General features: G+C 39.0%; 1 protein-coding gene across 9 annotated transcripts in view; it reads left to right on the forward strand.

Annotated features, from left to right (window-relative positions):
• The window catches only part of LOC106882224 (mitogen-activated protein kinase kinase kinase 5), a 294,987-nt gene that overhangs the window by 251,057 nt on the left and 24,994 nt on the right, over window positions 1–18,936 (forward strand). For 5 of the 9 annotated variants that reach the window (XM_089347114.1, XM_052978403.2, XM_089347116.1 and 2 more), the window contains one exon: window positions 8,963–9,042. In XM_089347114.1, the coding sequence (XP_089203240.1) occupies window positions 8,963–9,042 (80 nt within the window). The remainder of the gene's footprint in view (window positions 1–8,962; window positions 9,043–18,936) is intronic. The other 4 variants (XM_089347115.1, XM_089347117.1, XM_089347118.1 and 1 more) reach the window with 1 other exon arrangement.

Raw genomic sequence — 18,936 nt, forward strand, 5'->3', positions numbered from 1 at the left:
TATGTATATACATACACTATACACATATACATTCACATGTGTGTTAATTGGTTTCTTAAAATGGGTTTATAACATCTTAAAGATGGCATACTGCTCTTACAACTTAGAGATACTATTTTCCTCTTTGTTTAGTTGCCTTAGTATTGTCATAACTAAACTTGTTAGTTTGTCGCACTATTTATATATCAGGTTCTATCCAGAATAAATTATTCAATTGTATAGATTTGGCTATAAATGTAAGAGGGAAATTGCATAATACTCTGTAATGTAAATTAATTTTGTACGTGAATTTAACTCTAGTTTTTATTGTTGTGTTATTACTCCAAAACTACTGTAGTGCAAAACTAGAAATTGCCTTTAGAATTATTTATTTCAAATGGGGGGTTTTTTTTTTGTGTACCACTAAACAATTTATTAAAAAAAAATGTTTGTGCAAAATAAGAAATCAAAATATATATATATATATATACATATATATATATATCAAAATAAGCAACACGGATTTCAAAGATGATTGCAGTATGCACGTTTCATGCTACTCCATTTATTTAAGTAATGCGAGCATTACATTAAATGCAATATGTAGAGCAATCTTCAGCTGCAGGAAGATGCAGAAAATTACAGTAGAATAGACATATTATAATTGTGGCAACATTTCAAATCCAAGTGGGAGGAAGAATACATAAAAATCCATCTTGACATAGCCAAGTCTATCAGGCTAGTAATTGGTTCTAGGCAAAAATTCTAAACTGTCTCTGATTTTATTGTCTCTTATCTAGTAGTAATAGTATGACGACAATCACTTCTAAGGAAAGGGAAGGTGTAAGCATTATGCATGGACAAGGCTATAAAAGATATGGTTATAAAGGATTCTCTGGTCAGAGTGGCAACACTCTTATAGGTTGGTTTTTTTTTTACTACTATCAAAATGTTGAGGAATTAAACCCTAGGTATATAGGTCAAACAGGGCTTTTTCTTTAGTCTGAATAGAGTATCAGTATTGTTTTACAGATATCAATATTAGTTTAACCAATATTTTAACAATAAGAGGTATGCTAATAAAAATAAAAAGCATGAAGTAATGTCAGTATTGAATTCAGAGGCTATAGATAAGGTGTAAAGTCTAAGGATATTAAATATATTGGGTTCATGAAAATTATTTTGAATTATTTTAAAAAATTATTTAAAAATTTTAGCTGATATATATAATAATACTATTTAGAAGACATATAAAATTTAAGCTTTATTTTTATAATGTGAAGAAAAATTAGTATAGGACTTATATTAGTTTATGGGTTTACTAAGGTTTAAGGGACAGAAAAAGAAAAAGGATATTAGGAATTAACAAGGACATCCAATACAGGAACCTGATGATTGATTAAAAGTTTCATTAGTCATGGATTTGTTTCAAGATTAACGCGGGCTAATTAAAAAATATTAATTGAATAAGGATTAGATTAATTTTGGGCATAAGGATTAGATTTATTTAAGTAAAAAATACAAAATAAACAAGACACTATTGCTGTAAGCCCTAGAATAATGTAATAATAACAATAATAATGATTCTTTTAAAGTCAAGCATTAAATAACGTAAAAACTTTCTTTCCTTAGTCCTGGTAGGACATCTCTCCTTGATGCAGATAATAATAATGATAGTAATGATAATAATAATAATAACAACAATAATAATGATAATAACAATAATAATAATCATAGATGTTATAACAAACCTAATAACTTAAGTAGTAGTAATAATGGACCAAATAAAAAGCAACCCTATATGCCTAAAAATTTAACTAATAAGAAAAGTAATAAAGTACTTTTTAATAGTAAACTACATGCTAACACTAGTAATAAACCAATGTTAGTAGACAGTAATGGTGAAACTAATTATATAAATAAAAAGTATCCCGCATCTAAAAGAACTACCAATCATAATAATAATATTGCTCTGAGAAGTAATAGTAATCAAAGTATACCCCATACTCACCCACACAATAAATTTAAGAGAAAAAATAAAAACTCTATCTGGTTAAATATCCCCTTCAACAAAAAATTTATGAATATTTTACAAAAAAATTTCCCTTCTTCCCACAGATATAGTAGAATTTTCTCTTGTCATACAGTCAGAGTTTCTTACTCTACCCTTCCTAATGTAGGTTCAATCATAGCTAGGTTAAACAAAAAGAACATCAGGTCAGCTAGAATAAATGAAGTTAAGAATAGTGGATATCGTTATATGAATACAAATAATAATCTAACAAATACCAATAATAATACTGCTAATAATTATATAAATAGAAGTGAAAATAACAATGACAATAGAAATTATGAGGATAATAACAATATGCTTAGTCATGCCAACCATAATTTTAACCAGCAAATAGAATGCAGCAGTAATGATGTTGTGGTTCTAACAGAAGTTGATGAAGAGCTCTACTCCAATGAAAATAATAGGAATCAGGGACCTAGAATAATTCTAACTGATAGCACATCAGGAAACAAGTTAAGTAATGATGGAAATGATCAATATATACCTAATAGTAGAATTGATGAATTGATAAATAATATTAGTGTAAATAATTGTAATAATAATAATAGAGATATTAGAAATAATATAGGTGGGGTTGATAGCACCACTAGGTGCAACTTCAGAAATAAGTCCCATTGTCCTTTATTAGGAATTTGTTGCACCCGTAACGTAGTGTACAGATGCATTATTAGTACAATAACCGAGAATTATATTTACATAGGATGTAGTATTAATGTGAAACAGAGAATATATAACCATAGGTCCTCTTTTAGACTTAGACATAAGGCAAATAGTACGACATTGGCAAGTAAAATTTGGGAGTTAAAAGATAATGGTATTAATTTTAGCCTTAAATCGGAAATTATAAGAAAAGCTCAACCTTATAGAAATAATAGATATGGATGTGAATTATGTTCTATGGAAATATATGAAATTTTTAAACTTAGAAATAATCCTAACCTAATCAATAATAGATTAGACCTCAGGGTATCGTGTGTACACTGCTCTACTCGCACTTTTAAATTAAAAAAAAAAAGTTTTGATAAAGTAGTTAAAATTATCAAATTATAGTATTTTAACTTCTACCATGGTCATCTAGGGCTATTAATTAGCACATATTTTAAATTGGAAATTGAACCTTTATAACATATATTCCTGATCTCTCACCTTTACATTTAATCTACTTGTGATAAATAAGATTTAAAATCTACTCCATAGAAGATATTCTTTCACACCACTTCTGCTATTGCTGTTAGTTTCTCAATATGTATCTTAACCCTATATAGCTTATAAGAATAGAAAATTTTCATAAGATTTTACGTTATTTAATGCTTGACTTTAAAAGAATGATTATTATTGTTATTACATTATTCCAGGGCTTACAGCAATAGTGTCTTGTTTATTTTGTATTTTTTACTTAAATAAATCTAATCCTTATGCCCAAAATTAATCTAATCCTTATTCAATTAATATTTTTTAATTAACCTGCGTTAATCTTGAAACAAATCCATGACTAATGAAACTTTTAATCAATCATCAGGTTCCTGTATTGGATGTCCTTGTTAATTCCTAATATCCTTTTTCTTTTTCTGTCCCTTAAACCTTAGTAAACCCATAAACTAATATAAATCCTGTGGTGTTATGGGCTGTGATGAGCTGTGTATTGTGGTGGAGAGGGGTGAGGCAAACAGAGGTGAAGCCAGACCGGAAGGGCCAGACCGGAAGGGCCAGACCGGAAGGGCCAGACCGGAAGGATCAGATCGGAAGTCGGCGACACGTGGTCGAAGGCTAGCACGTGGGGCCAGTGAGAAAACAGCGACGTTACGAGAAAGACGTGTTCTGATTAGGAGCGATCGTGTACCCCGCTGCAGTCGGCAAGGTAAGGTCCAACGCTTCATTCTGTCCTTTTGCTTCTTGTTGTCTTCTTCCTCTATCTCACCACAAGCTATTTCGGCCCATAAAAATTTAAAAAAAAAAAAATTATGAGTGTAGTCCAGATTGCTAGTGATATAATTAAGCCGTTTTGTGGCGACACGGACGTGGTCGCATGGCTAAAGAAGATGAAGCTGGTCGTGAAGCTCCAAGGGATATGCGACTTGGCAAGTTTTCTACCGCTCTACTTGGATGGTCCGGCGTTGGCGCTATTTTTAGAGATGGAAGAGAGGGACCAAGTTAGCGTGGAGAAAATAGAAATCCGCTTGATGGAGGCCTTCGCAGAAGGAATGTTTGAGGCGTACGCTCGCCTGGGGAGAGCGAAGTGGACCGGCGAACAGGTTGACGTGTTTGCCAACAAACTTAGGAGGTTGGCTAGACTGGCGGGGTACGAGGGAGAATCGCTGGATCAAACAGTAAAGTTGGCGTTTGTGACTGGGTTTCCTGACCACCTGTCGGTCGAATTGCAGAAACTGCCGGACGTGAGCACCATGCCCATGGTGGATATAATATCGAGAGCTCGTATGTTAGTTTCCTGTCGTAGGTCGTCGCCGATGGCAGCAGCGGCGACAGCAAAAGGTGGCCGGCCAAGGAGTGGCGGAGAGGGGTCGAACAAGGAACGTGTGCGACCGTTCAAAGGACAGTGTTTCCGGTGTCAGGGCCCGCACATGGTGCGAGACTGTAAGTTACCTAAGCCTGAGGTCATCTGCTACCGTTGTCGTGAAACGGGACACATAGCCAGCGAATGTCTGCAGGGAAACGGTCAAAGGGAGACTACTGCGCCAGCGGTCTCCCTTTCAGATCAATAAAGGCGCGATTTTTTCTACCCGTTGTTGATGTGCTAGTGGATGGGAAGATGTCGCGTGCCCTTGTGGACACGGGCTGTACAACGACCCTGATGACTCCGGGAGTGGTAGAGACGTGGAGTGGAGAAAGCAGTGTGAGGGAAGTCGACGGAAGAGAGGTACGCTGTGAAGGCATTACTGACGTGCAGATTGAGGTGCAGGGACCAAAGCTAACGCTACAAGCAATTGTAGTTGGCCACATGGTGGATGAGATTGACGTGGTGTTGGGGATGGACGCCATCAACCGTCTTGGCGGCGTTAGGATTGCAGGAGATGAGGTCACGTTCGGAAGCATGGGGGCATCGTGAGTTGGGACCGCCAGGGAGAGCAGAGCCCCGTCGAGGACAGCGCCGCTTACACCATCGAAGACAAAGATTTTCAGGCGGCGTTTGATGGTCGGAGGTGGACGATAGAGTGGCGATGGAAGGACGAGCCCCCACTACTAAAGAACAGGGTGAGCTGCTACCAGCATACATTGAAAGGTCACGCCGACGTCGAGTTCGATGAGGAGGTAGAGAGATGGATCAAGGAGGGAGTCCTTGTCCCGCGGAAAGAGGAGGTGGTGAGTGGAGTGCTGCCTCTGATGGCGGTGGTGCAGCCGACGAAAGGAAAAGTCAGACCGGTGCTGGACTTTAGGGAGCTGAACGACCATATATCGTGCCACATGGGAGGCAAGGCAACGGACATTTGCGGTGAGACGTTACGTGTGTGGAGACAGTCGACCGGGGCAGTGACGATCGTCGATTTGAAGTCGGCATATTTGCAGCTCCGTGTGAGTGACAAGCTGTGGCGATACCAGCTGGTGCGGTACAAGGGCCGGACGTACTGTTTAACCAGGCTGGGTTTCGGGCTGAATTCCGCTCCGAAAATTATGGCAATGGTGCTCAAGTCCGTCCTAGGGAAAGAGGAGAGGATAAGGAAGGCCACCAGTTCCTACATCGATGACATTTTGGTTGACGAGACTGTAGTGCCAGCCACCGAGGTAGTGAGACACCTGGAGAGGTTCGGGCTGATTGCGAAGCCGCCTGAGTCGATGGTGGAGGGAACTGCGCTGGGGCAGAAGCTACAAAAAGACAGATCGGGCGAGCTGGTGTTCCGGAAAGGAAAGGAGATCCCTGAACTGGGCATCAGCGTGAGTAGGCAGGAATTGTTCTCGGTGTGCGGGAAGCTGGTGGGACCTTACCCGGTTACAGGATGGCTTCGGACAGCATGTAGCTTCATCAAGAGACGAGCCGAAGGAGCAAAGTGGAATGACAGAGTTGGGGAGAAAACGACCGACATGATGCAGGAAGTCTTGGTCAGAGTGAGAGCAGAGGATCCAGTGAGGGGCAGTTGGTATGTTCCCAAATCAAAGAGTGGGATCGTTTGGTGTGATGCCAGTAGCATCGCAATAGGGGTTGTCTTGGAAATGGGAGGCACCGTGGTGGAAGATGCAGCCTGGCTCAGGAAGATGGATGACTGCAACCATATCAACGTGGCGGAGTTGGATGCCGTGCTGAAGGGGGTGAACCTGGCCTTGAAGTGGGGGCTGTGCACCTGGCCTTGAAGTGGGGGCTGTGCACCATCGAGATTAGAACCGATTCGGCCACTGTGCTTGGTTGGGTGACGACAGTCCTCACCAATGAGCGGAGGGTGCGAACCAAAGGGGCTGCGGAGCTGCTGGTAAAGCGCCGATTGGGAATATTGTGGGAGCTAACCGCTGAGTTCAATCTGGAGCTGAGTGTAATTTTTGTGCCTTCCGAAAAGAACAGGGCAGACGTCCTAACCAGGGTAAAGCGAGCTTGGTTGCAGGTGCCAGAGGATGCGGAGCAGGCTGTGGCTGCAGTATGCTGTCTGGGTGACTCGGAGTTGACGAGACTGCATACCATGCATCACATGGGAGTGGACAGGATGTTGTTCCTCGCCAGGAAAGTTGACTCTGAGGTAACGAGGCGGAGCGTGTAGAGAGTGGTTAGCAGCTGTGACAGGTGCCAGTCTAATGACCCTGCTCCGGGCGTACATGAGGCGGGAAGTATTCCAGTGGCCCACAACTGGAAACGACTGGCAGTGGACGTAACACACTACCGGCAGGGGACGTACCTCTCAATGGTTGACTGCGGACCGGAGCGGATGGCCATATGGAGGGAGATGAAGACGGGGACTGCAGAGGAAATCGCAGGAGTGTTAAATGGGATATTCCTGGAACGAGGCCCCGTGGATGAGCTGCTGCTGGATAATGGCACTGCATTTCACTCAGAGGTGCTGAAAGAAATGCTTGATGGGTGGCAGGTCAGCCGCTTCTTCAGGGCGGCATACCGGCCAAATGGAAATGGAGTGGTGGAAAGGCATCATCATACCATCAAGACCATGGCAGAGAGGGGCCACATTTCGCCAATCGAGGCCGTATTTTGGTACAATATGTCGCCCAGGTCAGGACAGTCTGAGGAGTCGGTGCCACACAGGGCAATGTTCAGGTACGAGTGGAGGCACCCGTGTATTGCATCAATGGGACTCCGGGGAGAAGAAGAGCACACCTTCGTGCAGATCGGGGAAGAAGTTTGGGTAAAACCCCCAAATGCACAGTGCACATCACAATGGGGGAAAGGAACTATAACCTCCATCAATTCAAAGAACAACGTCTCAGTCGATGGTATGCCACGCCATGTTTTGGATGTGCGGAAGATTGTCAGTGCTTCAGAGGATGGAACCAGCTGCAGTGGGCAGGATGATGAAGACAGCAGCAGTAGGCAAGATGATGAAGGCAGCGTGCCAGGAACTCAGGCCAGTCCCGGGGTCGCACAGCGACCACAGAGGGAGCGGTACCCTCCTCCCTGGTTGGCTGATTATGAAACCAATTAAGGTAGTTCGGGAGCAAGGAGTGAGTGGGAGACCCAGTTGAATGATCTATAGATCAGAGGGGCGTGTGGTGTTATGGGCTGCGATGAGCTGTGTGTTGTGGTGGAGAGGGGTGAGGCAAACAGAGGTGAAGCCAGACCGGAAGGGCCAGACTGAAAGGGTCAGATCGGAAGTCGGCGACACGCGGTCGAAGGCTAGCACATGGGGCCAGTGAGAAAACAGCGACGTTACGAGAAAGACGTGTTCTGATTAGGAGCGATCATGTACCCCGCTGCGGTCAGCAAGGTAAGGTCCAACGCTTCTGTCCTTTTGCTTCTTGTTGTCTTCTTCCTCCATCTCACCACAAATCCTATACTAATTTTTCTTCACATTATAAAAATAAAGCTTAAATTTTATGTGTCTTCTAAATAGTATTATTATATATATCAGCTAAAATTTTTAAATAATTTTTTTAAATAATTCAAAATAATTTTCATGAACCCAATATACTTAATATCCTTAGACTTTACACCTTATCTATAGCCTCTTACTTCATGCTTTTTATTTTTATTAGCATACCTCTTATTGTTAAAATATTGGTTAAACTAATATTGATATCTGCAAAACAATACTGATACTCTATTCAGTCTAAAGAAAAAGCCCTGTTTGACCTATATACCTAGGGTTTAATTCCTCAACATTTTGATAGTAGTAAAAAAAACCCAACCTATAAGAGTGTTGCCACTCTGACCAGAGAATCCTTTATAACCATATCTTTTATAGCCTTGTCCATGCATAATGCTTACACCTTCCCTTTCCTTAGAAGTGATTGTCGTCATACTATTACTATTAGATAAGAGACAATAAAATCAGAGACAGTTTAGAATTTTTGCCTAGAACCAATTACTAGCCTGATAGACTTGGCTATGTCAAGATGGATTTTTATGTATTCTTCCTCCCACTTGGATTTGAAATGTTGCCACAATTATAATATGTCTATTCTACTGTAATTTTCTGCATCTTCCTGCAGCTGAAGATTGCTCTACATATTGCATTTAATGTAATGCTCGCATTACTTAAATAAATGGAGTAGCATGAAACGTGCGTACTGCAATCATCTTTGAAATCCGTGTTGCTTATTTTGATTTTTTGATCACCTATTTTTTTTGGAATGGTTTTTTGTATAATACCATACCATACTATATTCTGGTGCCTAAACATAAGTACCATATTCAATCTTGAATCTAAATCTAAACCTTCTATATATATATATATATATATATATATATATATATATATATATATATATAAAATATTTCATTTTATCTTTTATCTTCAGCAGAGCTGAGAAAAGAGTTAGAACTTGATTCATCAACACTGATAGATATTCAGCGTTCTTTTTGTCTGCTGCAGGAAATTGTGAGTATTTCATTCTAAATAAGTCGATTTCTTTATGTTTATGAAAAATATTGTTAGTTGATCCATTTTCTACCTTTAATTGTGACAATGCCCCAAAAATCTGGAAACCAGTAATTTAATTACAGGTATTTTCTTTTGTGATTATTTTTTTCAATGTCATGTTAACCTCTTACAATGTTTTAGATCTAGAAGCAACAAATATTATAGAGTTAGAAAATGGTGGTGGCAGTGGCAATAGTAGAGCATACCACATACAACCCCATTTGAGCAGAATAATGATCGAAGATGTCTTTTATCTGGTGTACTGTATCTTTGGCCTTTCTTTTTAAGTCCATGTGGCCTTCCTCTTTTAACTCAACAATATCATTTAAAGGAAATTTTGCTACTATTTCTAACAAGTTAAGTAACTTTATAGAGGTTTTCTTAGCCCTTTGATTCAGAAGATTGTATAATTTTGATTTATGCAACAATACTGTTTCATCTATTTTGTCTCCATAATTTCTATGACATCTCTTTCACCGTCAACACAACAACTAGTACTTTTCTCTTATCAGCATTGATAATAAAGCAAAATTGAAATGCTATATTTTAGATAATTCAGAGGAACTCCTTACTTCTGTCCATTGTGTCCACATAAATTTTACTATTATCTGCAAAAATAAGACTTGTGATTTATCAAGTCTGATCAAATGGTATAGCTTGTCTCTTCTTAACCACTTTTCCCCCTTGTGTTTTTTACCAATGGACAATTTCCTTTCAACTCTGTCAGTTCTTGTTTTTTTTTTCCATGAGTTCATGGGTAAGGATATTTTGATTAGTTTCTCCAGGACCAGGCCTTTTTCATCAAATTTTGTGTACATTCAATTTTTGTGGCTGGAAATATGTCAGTAGAGAGAGAGTGAAGAGAAAGCTGGAAGAAACAAGCTGGCCAATACAAAAGCAAGATTAATCAAAGGGATAGTAGGTGTTCTCCAGGATCATAACACATTCATAGCACCACCAAAAACTCAATAACAACTGAAATGAAAATCACAAACACAACCACAGCCACATTCAGGAAAAAAAGAGTAAAAGGAAAACAGAAAAGATCAACTGCAACAGTAAAGCACACAAGATGAACCTTCTTATATCAACTTCACACTTGTTTGAAAGAACAACTGATGTGACATATCTGTTATCAAATGATCTTTGAAACCTTCTTTCCAGGTGCTGAATACCATCTCTCCTTCTGTGTTCCCTTCCATGTCCCTTTCCCAGTTTTCAGAGTTGGCACTGTCAGTGTAGGTACATTGAAAGGTAGGTCTAGTGAGATTATTGAGATGCTTGAACGAAGAGGTAAGGTGAAGAGGAGCTTCAGCCAGGTTCCTCACAGGCAAGACATATAGGTATACAATCTTCTGGGAAGATAACAGCAATGGGATAGGTAGTGTCGGCATACTTCTTGCAGAGAAATGGGTGGATAAGGTCATAGAGGTAGTCAGAGTGTGCGATAGAGTACTTAAACTCAGGCTAGTCTTGCAGAATAGTATAGCAACAATTGTCTCTACCTATGCCCCACAAGCAGGCCTACCAAATGAACAGAAGGACCACTTTTATGATATTTTATGATATTTTCTTCTGCAGGCTATCTCAAAGATGAGTGACTGAAGAGTTCAATGCGCATGTCGGACAGCAGCTTGGTATCTTCCATGGTGTACATGGGGGCCATGAAGTTGATTTCTAAAATGAAGAGAGAACAAGATTGCTGGAGTTCTGTGATGCAGATAACCTATTGATCTGCAACACCAATTTCAGGAAGCCAGCTGAATAACCTACCAGTCAGGTGGATGTGCTAGCCAGATCGATTACATTCTCACCAGACAGCAGGATGCATGGTTGCTCTTAACTGCAAAGACCCTCCCTAGTGAAGAATGTATCCCCCCGGCATAGACTAGTTAATAGTGACTTTAAAGTCCAGGCCAGAAGGTTGCCAAAAAGCAGACCAATCTGGAAAAGAAGAATTTGGAAACTTAAGGACCTTTCATATGGTTAGAGATTTAGGGACATCCTAATTGCAAAATTTGATGAGAGGGAGAAGGAACTACAGACTTGTGACATAGAGGGCAACTGGGAATTCCTGCGGGACGGCATACAGAATGCCAGAGACTGCAGCTATGGCTGGTACAAAGTCCCACCTAGACCTCAAGTAATGTGGTGGTGGAACAACGCTGTAGACACAGCCGTTAGAGCAAAGAAACAGGCCTGGAAGAGTGGAGGTAGCAGGGAACTGTATGAGATAACCAGAAGGAAAGCTAGGAGACATGCATATCTAGCCAAGGGAGAAGCAGACAAGAAGTTTGCTTATGTTCAGTGACATAAGGACGAAAGACTTAAAGTCTTTCAGATTGCAAGACAGTGTGTGAGAGAGAATTGTGATATCATAGGAGAGAAATGTGTCTGCATGGACAATGGTACACTTGCATTTAATGATTCTGCAAAGAAAAAGGCTTGGAAATGCCATTATGAAAGACTGCTGAATATGAAGAATGAATGGGAGCAGGAGAGTCTGCCAAATGTTGACCTAGTTGAGGGACCAGCTTCCTGAATCAACAGTTCTTGGTAGATAAAGCAAGTAAAGGAAAGCCCCCAGCCCATCAGGAATCACTGCTGAGATGCTTAAAATATCTGGCCGTGTGGGTTTTGGTCTAGTAACCTATATTGTAAATCAGGTGGTTCACGAAGGAGTCATACCCAATGACAGACGTAGCAGCACCATAGTCAACTGCTACAAAGGTAAAGATAATGCCTTAGATATAAATGATTACAGAGGTATCAAATTGTTGGATCAGGCGAAGAAAGTTATAGAGAGCACCATAGCCCAACTAATTAGGGAGAGAGTTATTCTGGATGTGATGCAATTTTGTTTTGTGCCAGAGAGAAGCACTACTGATGCTATATTTCTGGTGAGGCAGCTGCAGGAGAAATACTTAGCCAAAGATAAACTTCTGTACTTGACCTTTGTTGACTTGGAGAAATGTCTTTGACAGGGTCCCTTGATCCCTTATCTGGTGGTCAATGCAGAAACTAGGGATAGATGAGTAGTTTGTGAGAGCTGTACAAGCTACGTGCAGGGATGCTACTAGGTAGCTGAGAGTTGGTAATGAGTACAGCAAAGAATTCAGGGTATAAATAGGGGTTCATGAGGGATCAATCTTCAGCACCCTCTTGTTCATCATAGTCCTCCAGGCAATAACAGAGGAATGTAAGACAGACTGCTCCTGGGAGCTCCTCTATGCTTATGACCTTGTTCTTGTAACTGAATTACTACCAGAACTAGAGAAGTTTCAGGCACGGAAGCAAGGTCTAGAATTGAAGTGCCTTAAAGTTAACCAAGCAAAAACCAAAGTCTTAGTAAGTAAGAAGGCAGACAAATCACAAATCCTTTCAGGTAGATGGCCCTGCTTGATCTGTAGAAAAGGTGTAGGTAAAAACTCCACAAGATACACCCAGTGTAAGCTTTGCCCACATAAAAGGTGCAAGAATGTCCGAAGAAGGTTAACCGATAAAATCACTTTGGGGTGTGGAAGATGTATAGGTGGTATTAGGAAGGGCATCCAGCTGTAGAAAACCATGCCAAGTCATACCAGTCCAGTCAAACCATCCAACTCATGCCAGCATGGACAACAGACGTTAAATGATGATGATGATATATATATACATTTAAATGAATGAGGGTGCAAAATAGCACCTGCAATTGCTAGAAATAGGGGCTAAAAATAGAACTCAAATAACCACACAAAATCACCAACATCATGAGATGTTCAGGGACTGTGAGCAGCAAGCCACATCTTGCTCCAGCAAAATAAAATTCACAGAATGAAGTAGTTTGATAAAACCCTATCGTGTGATTTCGAAATTTAACCAACATGTTTTTGTTTCTCATCAGGGGTTTTCCACAATTTACTCCAGATTGAAGAGCTAACTTACTTCCCATTTGCTCATGAGAGAAAAAAAAGATAAGTTGAACAGCAAGCACTAAAATTTGAAATGGTTAAAATGTATATAAAAATACAATTAGATATTATAACAGTAAATTAATATATCATGATATATCAAATACACTATAATATTGATGGCTATAGCAATTAAAAGTCAAAACTGCAAAATACGTAGACAAGGGTGCAAAATAGCACCTGCAATTGCTAGAAATAGGAGCTAATAAATATAACTCAAATAGTCAAACAAAATCACCAACCTCATGAGATTTCGAAATCATGTGATAGGGTTTTATCAAACTACTTCATATTGTGAGTTTTATCTCGCTAGAAAAAGATGCTGTGGCTTGCTGCTCACAGTCCCTGAACATGTCATGAAGTTGGTGATTTTGTGTGGCATTCAAGTTACAATTTTTAGCTCCTATTTCTAGCAATTGCAGGTGCTGTTTTGCACCCTTATTTATGTATTTTGCCTTTTTGGTTTTTAATTGCTATAGCCACCTATATTATAATGTATTTGAGATATCATAATACCAGCAGAGATACCCAGCGTTGCTCAGGATTAAAATGGCATAGCATTTCATTGTTTTACTTGTTTCAATCATGTAACAACAGTCATGCTGGAGCACTGCTTTAAGTCAAAGAATTCAACCCCAGGATTTATTCTTTGTAAGCCTAGTACTTGTTTTATCAATGTGTTTTGCCAAACGGCTAAGATACAGGGATGTAAACAAAGCAACATCGGTTTTCAAAACAATGGTAGGCATACCAACGCACACACACACACACACACACACAAATATACACATATATATACGACAGTCTTCTTTCAGTTTCTGCGTACAAAATCCACACACAGAGCTTTGACAAGGGACCTCTCACTCAGAGTAAAAGACAGACTGTATGACGCATGTGTACGAACAGCCATGCTTCATGGCAGTGAAACATGGGCCGTAACTGCTGAGTACATGTGTAGGCTCGCAAGGAATGAAGCCAGTATGCTCTGATGGATATGTAATGTCAGTGTGCATACTCGACAGAGTGTAAGTACCTTGAGAGAAAAGTTGAACTTAAGAAGCATCAGTTGTGGTGTGCAAGAGAGACGATTGTGCTGGTATGGTCATGTAGCGAGAATGGATAGGGATAGCTGTGTGAAAGACTGCCACACCCTAGCAGTTGAGGGAACCTGTGGAAGAGGTAGGCCCAGGAAGACTTGGGATGAGGTGGTGAGGCACAACCTTTGAACATTGGGCCTCACGGAGGCGATGACTTCTGACCGAGACCTTTGGAAATATGCTTTGCGTGAGAAGACCCGGCAAGCCAAGTGAGACCTAAATCCAAGGTCTCTGCTAGGGGTGTAACCAGCCCACTTATGCGTACCTTCTTTCATTGGACACTAAACTCCGCTTCCAAAGACCTGTTGAGCAAGTGAAATCGAAATCGAGTTAAATTCGACGACTGGCACCCATGCCAACATCGTCTCCTTCATTGGACAGTAAACTTGGTTGTGAAGACCTGTTGGGGCAAGCGAAAGCAAAATCGTGATGGCACCTGTGCCCAGCGTCGCCTTCCTGGCACATGTAAAGACATTCGAGCAAGATCATTGCCAGTGCCGCTGGACTGGCTCCTGTGCAGGTGGCACGTAAAATACACCATTTTGAGCGTGGCTGTTGCCAGTACCGCCTAACTGGCCTTTGTCAGTGTAGCACCCACTACACTCTCGGAGTGGTTGGCGTTAGGAAGGGCATCCAACTGTAGAAACTCTGCCAAATCAGATTGGAGCCTGGTGCAGCCATCTGATTCACCAGTCCTCAGTCAAATCGTCCAACCCATGCTAGCATGGAAAGCAGACGTTAAACGATGATGATGATGATATATATATATATCTATACTATACTATATATAAAATAAAGATGTGTGTGTAATCGCTTATCACATGAAAACGGCTTCACCATTTACTTCCATACTTGTGATGCATGAATAATTTGACCTTGGATAAATGTTAGGCTCTTCATTTGATTTTTTAAATTAAAAATAAATAATATTGCTTTATATTTAAGTTTCACTTCTTTAAAAAGGTTTCTCAATGTCAACTTCCGGTACTGACATGACAAAAACGGCGACGTCTCTCTACTTTTAATGTTCACTTTCTGTAAACAACTACGATCAATTACTGAAACACATATTTACGAAGTTCATAAATTTAAATATTCCGTACAAGATAGTTTTTAACGTGCTTTTAATTATACGATTTTTGGACATTCCATGTTCATCTCATTCATTCTTCGCAATGTTCTCTCTCTCTCTCTCTCTCTCTCATATATTCACACACTCCAGGTTTGATTTTGTTCCAAACTCGCACACTTCGTTTATTTCTGTAAATAAATTTTTTATCATTTTTTTTTTGGCACGCCATGTTCAGCTCTATGTATTCGTAGTGAGTCGCACACGCACATGTCTGTGAGTGAAGGAGTGTGTTGTGATGTCTACGTACATACATAAATACATATGCATACATTTTTTCTGTGTGTATATCTGCACGTGTGTGTATGAGAGAGACAGACAGACAGACAGACAGAGAGATGTTTCAGTGACTGTCTCTCTCTCTCTCACACACACACTCACACATACGTACAAGAAATATATGACTATTTATGTATGTACGTATAATTGTCGACACACCCCTTCACTGGCTCTGTCTCTCTCTCTGTCTGTCTGTCTCTCTCTCTCTCACACACACACACAGCACACGCGCACGCACGCATACACACGTGTGTCTTTGTAAATATGTTTGTATACATTTATGTATGTGTGTGTTTGTAAGAGACAGAGTGTGAGTGAGTCAAGGGGTGTGTTGTCATATGCATCCATCATTTTTGGATGTATGTGTGTGTGTGTATGTGTGTGAGACAGAGTGAGAGAGCGGTGTGTATGTAGTATTTACTCTCTCTCTCATACACACGCACACACACACACACACACAAAGATGTATGCATATTTATGCATGACCGTATACATGACAACAAACCTCTCTCTCTCTCTCACACACACACACACACACGTCCATTTCATCTGATGTGTGTGCGTGCGCGTGCGCTTCCGTGCGTGCGTGAGGGATTCCACAATCGCAATTTATTTCAATTACTTTTGTGAGGATATTTACGTAAATCATTCTTTTCATTTAATCCCCATTTTAATTTTTGTAAAAGTTTCCAAGTACCAATGAGGCTTTTTGGCACATCTTCAATTTTCCAATTCATGAGAGGTGCCCAGTCATCATTCATCTAAGAGTCCATCTACAGAATGTCCTCAGATTTCTATACAGCATATTTTGCTTTTTTCCTTCCAGTATATAAGCAACAATTTCATTCCCGGGCAACGCCGGGTTGCTCTGCTAGTACATATATATATGTATATATATATATATATATATATATATATATATATATATATATATATGTATGTATATATACACACACATATATGCATATATACATACATGTATATATATATATATATATATATATATATATATATATACATATATACATATATATATAGACACACACATACATATATATGCATGTATACATATATATACATACATACATACACATATATATATATATATATATATATATATATATATATATATACACATATAAAAGGGATGACCACTAAGTGGACATCCATTATGCTAGATGTAGACCCCATATTGGTCTCACAGCTAAGAAAAGATTGTTCTCAAGAAAATTCAGCAAACGCCAGAACGTAAGCGAGCAAGACAAATGAAAAGATACAAAATATAACGATTAGTCACATAACCGGTTTTATATATATATCTATATATATAAAAATGAGAATGTGTGTCTGTCTGTCTGTCTGTCTGTGTGAATCCCTAAAACTCGAGGACTACGCAACCAATTTCATTCAAATTTTACACATGCCTTACTTAGGGTTCCAGTTGTGTTTTAGTAAAAAAAATTTTTTTAACTTCTTGCAGAGTTCGAGCCCACGGCAACATAATATCTCCTCCACTATTTAAATATTACGTGTCAAAAGTGAAACAAAAACACTCATGCCAAATACTTTCACTTTAAAAATGAAACTATTCCACTAACTGAAACAATCACATTTCGATACTGTAATGACAGATACTTTCAGAGAGAGAGAGAAAGAGAAAGAGAGAAAGAGAGAGAGAAAGAGAAAGAGAGAGAGAGAGATGTATATGTACACGTTATTCCTCTAACTGAAACAATCACATTTCGATACTGTAATGACAGATACTTTCAGAGAGAGAGAGAAAGAGAGAGATGTATATGTATATATATAGATGTATATGTACACGTATATGTATATATATATATATATATATATATATATATAGATATAGATCTATATGCATACATGTATATGTATACATATGTGTAGATGTATATATATATATAGAGATGTACATGTAATATGTATACATATATATATATATATATATATATATATATATATACATGCATACAGATATCTATACATATATACACCCATCACACACATACACATGGACAAAAACACACACATTAGTCATTTGTTTTCTTATCCAAAACTACGTCAAAAGTACTGAATGGATCTTTATGAAATTTGGAAATTACATTCTATGCATAACGGCCATAACTCCCATGAAAATTCATATATTTTTGATGTTGATGAAATTTTAACCCGAACATAACAGATGAGCATTATTTGTAATTCAACGGTACAACAGTGTAAGACTACCCTTTCAGATATACTTACATTGTGATTTCTGCAATGTGGTGCATAAATTGTCAAGTAAATGAGACGCATCTTTGCCTCCACTGATTCACTTGCAAAGTGTTGAGTAAAATTATTTCGTTGCAGACCTCTTTGAGTCTTTTTATTATCACTGTGACACACATAGTCCCCAGTTGGTAACATTGATTTCAAGGCCTTCCCAGATGAGAGACTGGTTGTTCTAAGACATTTATCGATTGTAAATTTTGTCTGCAATTTGGAAATTATATTCTATGCATAACGGCCATAACTCCCATGAAAATTCATATATTTTTGATGTTGATGAAATTTTAACCCGAACATAACATGGAAGAGCCCCGCTTCTCACATGGACGACTGTATGTTGGCTGCTCAAGAGTGGGCAGCAAAAAAAAACCTATTTGCATATGCTCCACAAGGGAAAACAAGGAACATTGTTTACAACGAGGTGTTATAATCACAACAGCAACAAAGTATGTACATGATCACCTTCTTTTACGAAACTTCATTGACTTTCATATATTTATATTGATATACATATATATACGTGTGTTTGGGTGCGCGTGTGTGTGTATATATATATCTCTATATATAAAGATGAGAATGTGTGTCTGTCTCTCTGTGTGTCTGTCTGTCTGTGTGTCTGTGTGAATCCCTAAAACTCGAGAACTACACAACTCTCTTTTACAAACCCAGTGAAAATACATATATTTCATATGTCAAAGAAATTCAACCAATACATATAACACCAAAGTTAAAAACATTCCCAACAATTCCACAATCCCCAACCTCCAGAGCTATTGAAGAAACTGTTATCATCAACTGACCAAGATTCCTAACATTTGCAAAACAAAATTAGACAATACGACGCTGTACTACAGATGACATCATTTGGAACCACAAGAGATTTAACTGAGGCAGCATTCATCCAAACTTTCAAGATCCAACCTCAGATTTATCATCGCATTGTCTCTCTACTACCTCTGTCAAATGAATCACCAAAATTGGCCTTTCATTATTTATAATCTGTACCTGTTTGTTTGGTTATGAAATAAAATACACAAAACGTGTTTCTGAATTACGTGTATTTACTTTATATACATATGAGTTGAAAACTTTCTTCTAGCATTCCACT

The sequence above is a fragment of the Octopus bimaculoides genome, chromosome 2 (genome assembly GCF_046866305.1).
Source record: "Octopus bimaculoides isolate indiv1 chromosome 2, ASM4686630v1, whole genome shotgun sequence".
Lineage (NCBI taxonomy): Eukaryota > Metazoa > Mollusca > Cephalopoda > Octopoda > Octopodidae > Octopus > Octopus bimaculoides.